Raw genomic sequence first — 13,007 nt, forward strand, 5'->3', positions numbered from 1 at the left:
CTTGGGGGAAATTTTCCCTGGCAGATTGCAATCAAAAGTTTTCAGAGGACTATTTACCCATCTTTCTTAGTGTAGGAAAGGATAAAAACTTCCTTTACCCTCTTAAGTTCAGAAGCTGAGAACTGTGAATTAACTAACAAAGTACAGATTACCAGGAAAAAAAAAGGGTTTATTTTGCATGCACGAGGAGGCTTCACAGAAAAGAAGTGAAAACTCAAAAAGTAATTAGGCCTGGGTGCATGTATCATTTTAACAAACGGTGATGCATTGTGGAAAAGTAGACAAAGGAAAGGTTTTGGACTTCTAGGGGCAGTAGATTTTAAGAAGGTAAATATATAGGGAAAACTAATGAAAGAAAACGGCTACTTTAATAATGTTTTCACAGACTCCAACAAATGCTGTTTACTGGGGCATAGGAGTTGCCTCCTCTCCCTGGTCTGGGAAATGTAAATATTTATAAGTAGAAAAATTTGTTTACACATTTTTTGGGGGTCAGACACAGTGGCTCACACCTGTAATTTCAGCACTTTGGGAGGCCCAGGTGGGCAGATCACTTGAGGTCAGGAGTTCGAGACCAGCCTGGCCAACATGATGAAACCCTGTCTCTACTGAAAAATACAAAAATTAGCCAGGCATTGTGGCTCACGACTGTAATCCCAGCTACTTGGGAGGCTGAGGCAGGAAAATCACGTGAACCAAGAGGCAGAGGTTTCAGTGGGCTGAGATCACACCACTGCACTCCAGCCTGGGCGACAGAGCAAGACTGAAAATTAGCTGGGCGTAGTGGTGCGCGCCTGTAGTCCCAGCTACTTGGGAGGCTGAGGCAAGAGAATCGCTTGAACCCGGGAGGCGGAGGTTGCAGTCAGCCGAGATCACGCCACTACACTCCAGCCTGGCCACAGAGCGAGACTCCGTCTCAAAAGAAAAATAAAACAAAACAAAAAGTGGAACTTTATGTTATCTTTACAAAGGGAATTTAAGAACAGCCTTTGGGTAGAAAAGGGGAGAGCAGAGAGCTCCTCCTATGCCTGCTGCTTCTTATTTGCCGTCAGCTCAAACCAATCCTTAGGCTTATTTTCACTCTCGTCCGTGTGAAGAGACCACCAAACAGGCTTTGTGTGAGCAACAAGGCTGTTTATTTCCCCTGGGTGCAGGCGGGCTGAGTCCGGAAAAAAGTCAGTGAAGGGAGATAGGGGTGGGGCCGTTTTATAGGATTTGGGTAGGTAAAGGAAAATTACAGTCAAAGAGGGTTGTTCTCTGGCAGGCAGGGGCTGGGGTCACAAGGTGCTCAGTGGGGAAGCTTTTGAGCCAGGATGAGCCAGGAGAAGGAATTTCACAAGGTAATGTCATCAGTTAAGGCAGGAACCGGTCATCTGGATGTGTACGTGCAGGTCACAGGGGATATGATGGCTTAGCTTGGGCTCAGAGGCCTGACATTTATTTGTTTGTTTGTTTGGAGACAGAGTCTTGCTTTGTTGCGCAGGCAGTGGCACAATCAGAGCTCACTGCAGCCTCGACCTCCTAGGCTCAAGCAATCCTCCTACTTCAGCCTCCCAAGTAGCTGGAACTACAGGCACACACCAAGCCTGGCTAATTTTTTTCATTTTTGTAGAGATGGAGTCTCACTGTGTTGCCAGGGCTGGTCTTGAACTCCTGGGCCGAAGCGATCCTCCTGTCTTAGCCTCCCAAAGTGCTGGGATCACATGCCTGAGTCACCACACCAGACTTCAAAGTGGCATATTTTAGAGTGGCATATTCCGATCCCCTTTACTAGCAATTATCATTATTGCAATTTTATATTTTTTGTGTGTCTTCTTCCTCAGCAGTCTGCAAACAGTACCTGGTTTTGCACATCTCAGTGTCTAACCCTGTGCCTAACACATAGTAAATGTTCCAGAAATAATTGTAGGATGTGTAAATGAAGGTATTGAACCTGGGCTTTCACTTTTTTTCCTTGCCTTGTTACTACCAAAAAGACAGCCACCCAAGGGACTGGATTTCTATTAAATCCACCCTTTACTGAGCCCTGCTGCTCCTATCTCTGGAGGTGGGTCTTCACCAGAACCCTAGTCCTGTGTAGGAAACCGAGGAGCCAAGTGCAGACCACCCAACTAACCTTAATTATAGGACTGGGGATGGAGGGATGGAGGGAGAGAGGAAAACGTGCGGTAAAATAATGTGTGCCCAGCGCGGTGGCTCACACTTGTTGTTGTAACCAAGCGAGTTATAGAGAAACGCCACACTTTGAGACTAATTCAGGAGTCCTTTATTGCCGGTGACCAAGAGACTACTAGAGCTCAAAATTCTCTCGGCCCTGAAGAAGGAGCTAGATTTCTTTTTACGCCTTGGTCTAAATAGGGGAGGGGGAGTCTAGCTGAAGCAATTTTTACAGAAGCAGAACAGGCAAAGAGTTAAAAGATAAATGGTTACAGAAACAGTTACAGGAAAATAAACAGTTCCAGGTGCATGGGGCTTAAATTATCAGAAAGAGATAAACGCAGGGGCTTTGGGTACCATCAACCGAGCACGTTTCCAGGAGCTGCTGGTACAGCTTGCCTCAGTATCTTATCAGTAAACACATTCCTGGATGTGCTTGGTGTCAGTTTGCACCAGTTATGTCCTTAAGGCAGGGGGACAAGGGGCTGCAAGCGAAGAAACCAAAATGGAGTCTGTCCGGCTCTCTCAGCTAAGAGAGAGTCAATCAGGTTAAAACAAGGTAGGGTATCAAGCTGTAATCCCAGCGCTTTGGGAGGCCGAGGAGGGCAGATCCTTGAGCTCAGGAGACCAGCTTAGGCAAAAAGATGAGAGTCTCACACCCCGCCCTGTCTCTACAAAACACAAAACAAAACAAAAAAAAGCCAGGCATGGTGGCTCATGTCTGTGGTCCCAGCTACTGCGAGGCCGACGTGAGAGAATCACTTGAGCCCTGGAGATCGAGGCTGCAGTAGCCGTGATCACACTCCAGCCTGGGCGACAGAGACCCTGTCTCAAAAAACAAACAAAACAATGTGAAATTAAGCCAAAGCCATCACACGTGCATCCAAAAGACGGCCGCTACCCACGACCCCTTCCCAAAGCATGCGGGAGGTTGCGGGATCAGGGACAGGGGCTTCAGCAGGGAGCCCCCAGACCGGACCTGACGGGAATTCAAGACCTGGCGCCTGCTCATTCCCCCAGTCGGGGCGGCGGCGGCAAGCCTCGGCCGGCGACGATCTGCAGACCCGCGGAGAAGAGAGGCAAGGGTCGGCCCCACAGCCCAGCGGCGCGGCCCCCGCGCCCCCGCGCGAGCCCGAGCCGCCGGCGGAAGTGCTGCGTCGCGCACTTCCGGGTGTTGTCTGGCCGCCGTAGCGCGTCTTGAGTCTCCCGGCCGCCGCCGCCGCCGCCGCCGCCGCCTCGGGTCGTGGAGCCAGGAGCTACGTCACCGCCATGGCAGGCATCAAAGGTGGGCCTGGGGCGCTGGACGCGGGAGGACTGGGGCCCGCCGGGGAAGATGGGCCGGGGGTCCCACGCAGCCCCCGCACTTCCCCTCCGGGCCCGGGCGCGCGCGTCGGGTCCCTGCGCCGGGGAAGCGACCCCCGCCCAGGCCCTGCCCTTGGCCCGGAGGTGGGCGCGGTGCCCTCGGGCAAGGGACGATTGCGACCCCGGCTTCGCCCCGCAGCCCCCACTTTCTGCCGATTTCGGCAGCCTCTCTTCCACCCATCGCCCCCCGGACAAAATATGAAGTGGTTGGCGGTCAGTGAGGAGTCCCGTCGCGACTTGGGCGGCCACACAGGTTTTGCAGGAGTTTGCATCCGAGAGAGAGGCAGGCAGAGCGTAGGATTGAGGAGGCTGAGGCTGCTGGAGATGCCAGCTATAGAAAACCAGTCATTTCCCACCGAAAGGCACAAGTGCGGTCTGCGGGCGCTGCACGGGTCTGCCCGAAACCTCGAGCCCCACGTCCACCCCGGCCGCCCGCGCCTGAGGCTTTACAGCCTCCCGAAATGGGTGCATTTTCATCTGCGGTGTGTGGACCCTAGAGTTGATCCTGTAGGCGACCCCAAAGTGCTCCTGGCTGTCTTCTCTCTCCGCGGTTGCACCCTGAGGTTTTTTCAAATTTCAAAGTTTTTCTTTTTCCTTTTTTTTTTTTAGAAGATAAAATAGTGGTACAACTTAATGAAAAACTACTGGCTTATTCATGTATTTTCTTTTAAAAAAAGGAACGTTGCATTTGTTCCAACTGTTAGGTAGTTTTGTTGTCAGTGTGATGAGGAAAGTTTTCAACTACTGCTTAACTAATTAATTACATTGATTTCTTGACCTGGCTCTTTGTAGAACGGCAGTCAGGCAGGAAGCAGGAACTACTTTGGGAGCAGTGGTTTTCTTTGTATTTTTTCTTCTCTAAGGCAAACTTAATCGAGTTTTTTTTCTCAGGGTCACAGTCTTACTGTTTCTTGTTTATTTTCAATGTCTGAAAACATTTCATTTGCCATATAAAACCTTGTCATTTAGGCAACTGGGATACTTTGTAATCTCCTTTTGAACTATGATAGACTCTTTTAAACCCTTATGTGAAAGGCAGTTATTGTGAATTGCTGTGGTTTTTATGATGTTGCCTGTTTCCCTGTTCTTCCCTGTTTCTTCAGTGTCGTTAATGCGGGAGTCTCTTTTTTTTTTTTTTTTTTCTTTTTTGAGACGGAGTCTCGTTCTGTCACCCAGGCTGGAGTGCAGTGGCGCGATCTCGGCTCACTGCAAGCTCCGCCTCCCGGGTTCACGCCATTCTCCTGCCTCAGCCTCTCCGAGTAGCTGGGACTACAGGCGCCCGCCACCACGCCCGGCTAATTTTTTTTGTATTTTTTTAGTGGAGACGGGGTTTCACCGTGGTCTCGATCTCCTGACCTCGTGATCCGCCCGCCTCGGCCTCCCAAAGTGCTGGGATTACAAGCGTGAGCCACTGCGCCCGGCCAATGCGGGAGTCTCTTAAGAAAATAGCTTTGTAATTTACTTCTCCAGACCTAGGGAAATACTGCATTAAACTGATGAAGGTGCCTCAGGTGAATTGCACTTTTGATTTCAGCAGGATTTTCTGGTTATTATGAGTCAGTATGTTTCTTTCTCTTGGCCTAATATCTTTATATTAGGAAGGAGTGTTGCTGTAATTAGAGACCATTAGGCATTTCTTGAGCCATTTGTCTATTACTTTTTGATATATTGGATTTTCTGGTAACTCCCAGGTTAGAGAAGTGGTCCCTCCTTCTACTCTAATTTCTTTGTCATCACAGAATCAGCATCTTGTCTCTAGAGAGTTTTGCCAGATAATTGGGCTGCTCCATCCCTAGCCTAGAGGCTTTGAGAGTAGAAACCAGACTTATCTAAGCTTTGTCTTCCAAATGTTGCATCACTCAATTACTGTATGAATTCTTGCCTTGTTGATGTGTCATTTAAGAAACAGCTTATATACAAATGATGAAATGTATATATAAATCTTCTTAGTTGCCAATTTCATAAGATTGAAGAAACTACAAGTTTTGAGAACACTTTTAAGCAATTTATTTAACCTCTAATTGGCTACCTTATTCGGTATGACTGGAAGATGAGATGTCACATCAAACTGTGTTATGAACATTTAAAAAAATATTTAGTGTTTAATCCCAGCGCGGTGGCTCACACCTGTAATCCCAGCACTTTGGGAGGCCGAGGCAGATGGATCACGAGGTCAGGAGTTCAAGACCAGCCTGTCCAAGATGGTGAAACCCCGTCTCTACTAAAAATACAAAAAAATTAGCCGGGCGTGGTGGCAGGCACCTGTAATCCCAGCTACTCAGGAGGCTGAGGCAGGGAATTGCTTCAACCCGGGAGGCAAAGGTTGCAGTGAGCCAAGATCACGCCACTGCACTCCAGCCTGGGCAACAGAGCAAGACTCCATCTCAAAAAAAAAATATATATATATATTTAGTATTTAATGGAATACTAAAGTATTCCATTTAATGGAATAGAAGTATTATCTCAAGGTATCTTGATTCCCCCAAACAAATGTTATTCCAGTATTCATATTCATAGCACTTATAATAAGACAGTCTTGGTTTATGTATTTAAAATTGTTTTTTGATACCTGAGCCTTATCTCATTTTAGTCCCTTGGTTTTTTTTTGTTTTTTTTTTTTAAGGAATCATTTTTCATTAACTTTGTAAGAGTGTAGTCAAAGAATTTAGGCCTTCTTTTTTGATAAGAACTTGAATGACTGTTCTGTGTCACAGAACAGCCACTTTCAGAGGCCATCATGGTCCTAAGGTGGCTTGCCTCTTGCGGAGATTACCGTGAACATGCTTTTTCAGATTTTTCTGCCTGGTTTAAATTTTTTTTGTTGTTTCCTCCCTCCTGTCAAAGGGCAATTCTTGCTTGTATGCAACTCTTTCTCCTAGTTCCCATTTGTTTCAATGTGGGAAGATAAACTTAGAAAATTTTGTGTCACAAGGTATACAGGTAATAGTGATTACTTTTGATAAGAGAAAGTTCCTTTTCACTTAATTTTTGTTCTGGGTATATGAATTACCTATTGAAAAATATATATAAGTGAGCATAGATGATTCTTTAAAATAAAAATGTGTTTTACTCTGAATTCCCATCTAACAATTGTGTCACGAAAATGAATTAGTATAAATAAGAACTTAAGGGTCTGTTTATAGAGAATGTTGGCTTTAGTGTATGGGCTTTGTAACATCTATTTTGTCTCATTTTAGTGGCCCTTGTTTTCTCCAGGATTCTAAGTTGCTTATAAATGGCTTCTGAATGAATGAGGTGTTACTAGGTAGTATTTATAGTAATGGACTTAGCTGTCTTAACAGTACCTTTAGTGTTCAGAAAATTATCTGCATTTAAGATCTAGTCCAACTGTCATTTTAAAGAAGGAAGAACTGAGACTCATAAATTACTTGGACAACTGGTTAGTAACTATTAGGGCCTCGGACCCTCCTGAGTCCTCAGTTCCATGCTGCTTCCACTCTGCTACATTCATTCCACAAATATTTCTTGAGTGTTAAAAGCCAGGGCACGATCATCACAACAGAAAAACTTGCTCCCTCCTTTCATGAAATGGACAGTTGAGAAGGAAAGACAAAATACAAACCAGTAGGAAATCGCAGCTGATAATTGAGCAAAGGAGAGGCATTCAGTGAACAGAGGACCTCAGCATACATGGGTCTCTGCCTGGAATATTCATCCCAAATATCCACATGGTTTCCTCCCTCCCCTCATACAGATCTTTGCTCAGGTGGTGCTTCATCAGAGATGCCTTCCCTGGCCACTGTGTCTAGACTAGCACTCCCATCCCTTACTCTACCTGACGTTTGTCATCACTTGACATTTATTCACTTGCTTGTTAAAAATCATTTTCTTCTCCTACTAGAACATAAGCTCCGTGAGAGCAAAAGCTTTGATTGTTGTCATTGCTCTGTCTCCAGTAGCAAGAACAGTATCTGACACACGTTAGGTGCTCCATAGATGTTTGTTAGAGGAATGAATAAATAAATATAACAGGGAATTGGTCTAATCAGGAAGTTTGGAAAAACTTCGCTTGGGCCAGGTGCGGTGGCTCATGCCTATAATCCCAGCACTTTGGGAGGCCAAGGTGGGCGGATCATGAGGTCAGGAGATGGAGACCATCCTGGCCAATGTGGTGAAACCCCGTCTCTACTAAAAATAAAAAAATAAAAAAAAATTAGCTAGGCATGGTGGTGCACAGCTGTAGTCCCAGCTACTCAGGAGGCTGAGGCAGGATGGCTTGAAGCCCAGAGGCGGAGGTTGCAGTGAGCCAAGATCGCGCCACTGCACTCCATCCTGGCGACAGCACAAGACTCCGTCTAAAAGAAAAAAAAAAAAAAAAAAAAAAACAACCAAAAAACACTTCACTGGTTGAGCTGAGATCTGAAGGAAAAGCAGGAGTTAAGTTGGAGGAAAGTAGAGAGGAGTGGGAAAGGGCCATGCCTCATTCACTGTTGTATCCCTAGTGCTTGTCACATATTTAGTGCTCAGTGAATATTTCTTGAATGAAAAAATGTCTGAGGCAGAAGGGACAAAGTGTGCACAGGCCACGTGAGTGAGTGAGCCTGCTGATTTCCAGGAAAGGAAAGAGGGCCAGTATAACTGAAGTGAGGGTTCAGGGACACTGTAGTAGCCTGGTGTGACACGTCACAGGAGAGGTGGGCAGGGCCCGGTCATGAGAACCAATTTGGAACTGAAGAAAACAAATGGTAAATTCAGTATTTTCCTTACAGTTTATATTGCATTCCCCTGTAAACTTGAAGTGCCTTGTTTGCTGTAAAGTAAAAATGCAATTCTTTTCCTGTAGCTGGAAATAGAATGGTATTCAGGACTAAGTGATGTGTTCAGGGTTGCCATGACCTGCATCAGCGATCTAACCAAAAGCCAAATCTGCCAAGCCACTATGTCATTGGGTGTCCTTGATTATGACCATTTTAGTTCTGCAGAGTATATCAGTAGTACTTGGCAAAGTTGAACCTGTTTCCTGTTCATTTTGGTTTCTCTATGTTAGCCTTTGTCTTGGTAACTTTTAGACCTTCTACAAATCTTTTGAATTTTAACTTTTGAATTTTAGTAAAATGACCTAACAACAACAAAACTAGTTATTTTCTTAGCCACTGTAACTGTAGAAATACAGGTTGTATAGAACGCAAAATAAATTTATCATTTACTAATTTTTTTTGAGATGGAGTCTTGCTCTGTTGCACAGGCTGGAATGCAAAGGCGCAGTCTAGGCTCACTGCAACCTCCGCCTCTCAGGTTCAAGCAATTATCCTGCCTCAGCCTCCCGAGTAGCTGGGACTACAGGCATGTGCCACCACACCCAGCTAATTTTTTGTATTTTTAGTAGAGACAGGGTTTCACCATATTGGCCAGGCTGGTCTCAAACCCCTGACCTCATGATCCGCCCGCCTTGGCCTCCCAAAGTGCTGGGATTACAGGTGTGAGCCACTGCACTCAGCTATCATTTGTTTCTTTGCTTTAGTCTGGGTCATTGGTTAACTATGCCTATCAAGAAACTTGTTTCTATTCACTAATATTTGACAGTACCTTAAAATGTACTACTGTGTGTGTGTGTGTGTGTGTGTGTGTGTGTGTGTGTGTGTGTAGCTTTAGAAACTATTTCACCTGTAGAATGCATCTATTGCTTATAATAACATGTTAAAATAGTGATACCTCAGAAGGATTATAACCCATTGTCCTACAGATTTTCTAATGTAGATTAGGGAAGGAAACCCAGCTCTACTTTCCAAATTATTTAAAGATCTGCAACAAAATTAATTGATGAAAATCATTAACTACAGATATTCTCGGGCATTTTTTCTGGTCAGTTTTATGCACGCTGAAAGTATATGTGCAAGAAACAGGAGCTGATTAGGTTTTCCTATAGGATGAGGCTTCTAAAGTCCAGTAAACTTGAGAATGTGGAGTTTCTCCACATACTGCTTTTCAAAACTGTGGTGATCTGTGAAGTAAATATAATTCTAATGCCCAGAAGAGCATTGAGCCTGTGGACTTTGACTCTTTAGAAAGGGAACCAGCATCTGGGGAATGGGGTGGGGTACTAGCAGTAGGTTAGAGCTTTAAAAATCGGTGTCACTGGCCAGGTGTGGTGGCTCACGCCTGTAATCCCAGCACCTTGGGAGGCCAAGGCAAGTGGATCACCTGAGGTCGGGAGTTCGAGACCAGCCTGCCAACATGGAGAAACTCCATCTCTACTAAAAATAGAAAATTAGCAGGACGTGGTAGTGCATGCCTGTAATCCCAGCTTACTCAGGAGGCTGAGGCAGGAGAATCACTTGAACCTGGGAGGCGGAGGTTGCAGTGAGCCAAGATCAAGCCCTTGGACTCCAGCCTGGGCAACAAGAGTGAAACTCCATCTCAAAAAAAAGGCCAGTGTCACTTCATTTTGCCTTGAAGATACCACAGAAGGCTTATTCTAAGACTAGATAACTTACACTTTTGATGGCAGCTTACTATTAATACGTTTGAGGGATTTTTGCTTCTGAGGTTACAGATAATGTTCAGACTGCTGATATTAATAAAAATACTATTTATTTAATTTATATTCCTGTTGCACTTTTTATTTGCTTTGCAGCTTTGATTAGTTTGTCCTTTGGAGGAGCAATCGGACTGATGTTTTTGATGCTTGGATGTGCCCTTCCAATATACAAGTATGTAAAATGTTTGTCTTTCTGAATATTTAAGGGTACAATTTTTCTACTTTTAAAGCTTAAAAAATATTTTTTTTACTACTGTAAAAGTAATGCGGAGAAATGTTCACTTACCAAACACATACCTTTGTAAAAATCATCACTTAAAATTTGTTTCTAAAGATTTTAGGACACCAAGATGCAAATAAGATTTTTGGCTGTTACCTGCTCTTTCACTGCTGCTGAGTCTGCAATGGCAAGATAGCTACGCAGTACCTGAGCCCTCCTGCTCAGTTTTTAACATCTATTGATAATACTAATTACAAGAAAATTTAAAATGTCTTTTTGCAAAAAAAATACCATAAGCAGTCAAAGCACAATTAACTAAAAAAAAAAGAGAGATGTAAACAATTACTTTCTGGCCGGGTGCGGTGGCTTACGCCTGTAATCCCAGCACTTTGGGGGACCAAGGCAGGAGGACTGCCTGAGGTCAGGAGTTCAAGACCAGCCTGACTAACATGGTGAAACCCCATCTCTACTAAAAATACAAAAAAATTAGCCGGGCATGGTGACACGTGCCTGTAGTCCCAGGTACTTGGGAGGCTGAGGCAGGAGAATCACCTGAACCCAGGAGATAGAGGTTGCAGTGAGCCGAGATGGCGCCACTGCACTCTAGCCTGGGTGACAGAGCAAGACTCTGTTTCCAAAAAAAAAAAAAAATTACTTAGGATAGAAAGAACTTCTCAAAGTTAACATTTTAACATTTAGATAAATTAGAAAAAGATGGACAACTCAATAGAAAAACAAATACAAAAAGAGAACTACAAATTTCTAATAAGCACATAAAAATATCCCCAGCCTCACTCAAAACTAAACAAAATCCATTGGCAAAGACAAGAGACAGGGCAAACAGGCACTCTTTTGTGCTGTTGGGGAAGTACACATAGATAGTTTTCTTGGAGATAAGTTTGCTTGTAGCTCTCAAAGTATATATTCTTTGAGGTAGCCCTTTCACTTCTTAGACTTTCTCATACAAACCCACTTGCAGATGTTTACAAAGATATATTTAGTGGGGGAGAGTATGGATGTTCAAGCAGCCTTGTTTATTTTTTGGTTTTTGTTTCTGTTTTGTTCTTTTGTGCCTTATTTATAAGAGCCAAAAAAATTCTGAAAACATCCTAAATGTCCTTCAAAAGAAAAATGGTTAAATTATAGTAAATCTTTTAATGGAAATACTAGGCAGTCTTAAAAAGAATGAGGAAGAGCTGTAAGTGCTAACATGTAAATATGTTCAAGACATATTGTTAGAAAACTGCAGGAACCCATTCATATTTTAAAGTTTATGTGGAAATGTGGAAGGGTCCCTGAGAAGCTCAATAGGAAAGTGGGCAAGAGGAGATTTGGAACTTTTAGTCTTTACTTTTTGTGCTTTTGTACTGTTTGAATTATTTTTCTTAAGCGTATATTCAATTTTTAATTTTTTTCTTAAAATATTTAGGAAATGGTCAGGCGCAGTGGCTCATGCCTGTAATCCTAGCACTTTGGGAGGCCAAGGCGGGTGGATCACCTGAGGTCAGGAGTTTAAGACCAGCCTAGCCAACATGGTGAAACCCCATCTCCACTAAAAAATACAAAAATTAGCCGGGCGTGGTGGCGCATGCCTGTAATCCCAGCTAGTCAGGGGGGCTGAGGCAGGAGAGTCACTTGAATCCAGGAGGCAGAAGTTGCAGTGAGCCGAGATCATGCCACTGCACTCTAGCCTGGGCAACAGAGCGAGACTCCATCTCAAAAAAAAAAAAAAAAAATTTAGGAAACATAAATAGCTGCTTATCATTAGCCTCTGTATAATCAGATCTCCACCATGATACCTATTTTATTCTATGGTAGTTTTAAGGGCATCTATTTCTTTTTAACTTTTTGTTTTGAAACAATTTTAGATTCTGAAGAAGTTGTGAAAATTGTACACAGAGGTCCCCTGTACCCTCTACACAGGCTGCCAGAGTCATAAGATCTTACATAACCATAGTTTTCAAAACCAGGAAATGACTGTGGTACAATACAGTTAACTAGATGTAGAGTGAAAGCCATCTATTTTTATTGTGATAAATTCTATATTCTGACTGAAAGTGTTCGAAATTACTTTTAGCTTCTTTTCTGTATTTTGATTTCTGTAATTTGGGACTTCCTTGTGTTGTAAGAGAAGTTTAGGGTTGTTTCATCTTTATGCTAAGGTTGGGTATCATCCATTAGAAGTCAAGGAATTGAATCTTGATTTTTTAAAAAGACCATATTTTGTGTGTAGGAAAATGACATAGCAAAAATTACATTAACTTATTTTTCTTTTTCTAGCAAATACTGGCCCCTCTTTGTTCTATTTTTTTACATCCTTTCACCTATTCCATACTGCATAGCAAGAAGATTAGTGGATGATACAGATGCTATGAGTAACGCTTGTAAGGAACTTGCCATCTTTCTTACAACAGGCATTGTCGTATCAGCTTTTGGACTCCCTATTGTATTTGCCAGAGCACATCTGGTAAGTGAATATATTCTTCCATTAATGATTTTGTATTGAACATGTGTTACATTTTTCTCAAGCAAAGTTTTTGTTAATGACATGAAAAGAGATGAAAGACATAAGAGCCTAGAAGACAGAGATTAAAATCTCACTATATTGTTTGTTCTTGTTAACTAATAAAAGTGATATTGGAGAACGTGGCTTGGATCTGCAGCAACTGTTGGCTTGCTAATACTTTTTTTTTTTTTTTTGAGACGGAGTCTCGCTCTGTCGCCCAGCCTGGAGTGCAGTGGCGTGATCTCGGCTCACCGCAAGCTCTG

The 13,007-nt window shown here is 43.5% G+C and overlaps 1 protein-coding gene across 2 annotated transcripts in view; it reads left to right on the forward strand.

The window, feature by feature from the left end:
• Nucleotides 1-3,313: 3,313 nt before the first annotated feature.
• Nucleotides 3,314-13,007, forward strand: part of LEPROTL1 (leptin receptor overlapping transcript like 1) — a 44,122-nt gene continuing 34,428 nt past the window's right edge. The window contains exons 1-3 of one of the 2 annotated variants that reach the window (XM_003269535.4): nucleotides 3,314-3,442; nucleotides 10,115-10,190; nucleotides 12,519-12,705. In XM_003269535.4, the coding sequence (XP_003269583.1) occupies nucleotides 3,427-3,442; nucleotides 10,115-10,190; nucleotides 12,519-12,705 (279 nt within the window). In that variant the 5' untranslated portion in view covers nucleotides 3,314-3,426. The remainder of the gene's footprint in view (nucleotides 3,443-10,114; nucleotides 10,191-12,518; nucleotides 12,706-13,007) is intronic. The other variant, XM_003269536.3, reaches the window with a different exon arrangement.

This window comes from Nomascus leucogenys, chromosome 8, assembly GCF_006542625.1.
Source record: "Nomascus leucogenys isolate Asia chromosome 8, Asia_NLE_v1, whole genome shotgun sequence".
NCBI lineage: Eukaryota > Metazoa > Chordata > Mammalia > Primates > Hylobatidae > Nomascus > Nomascus leucogenys.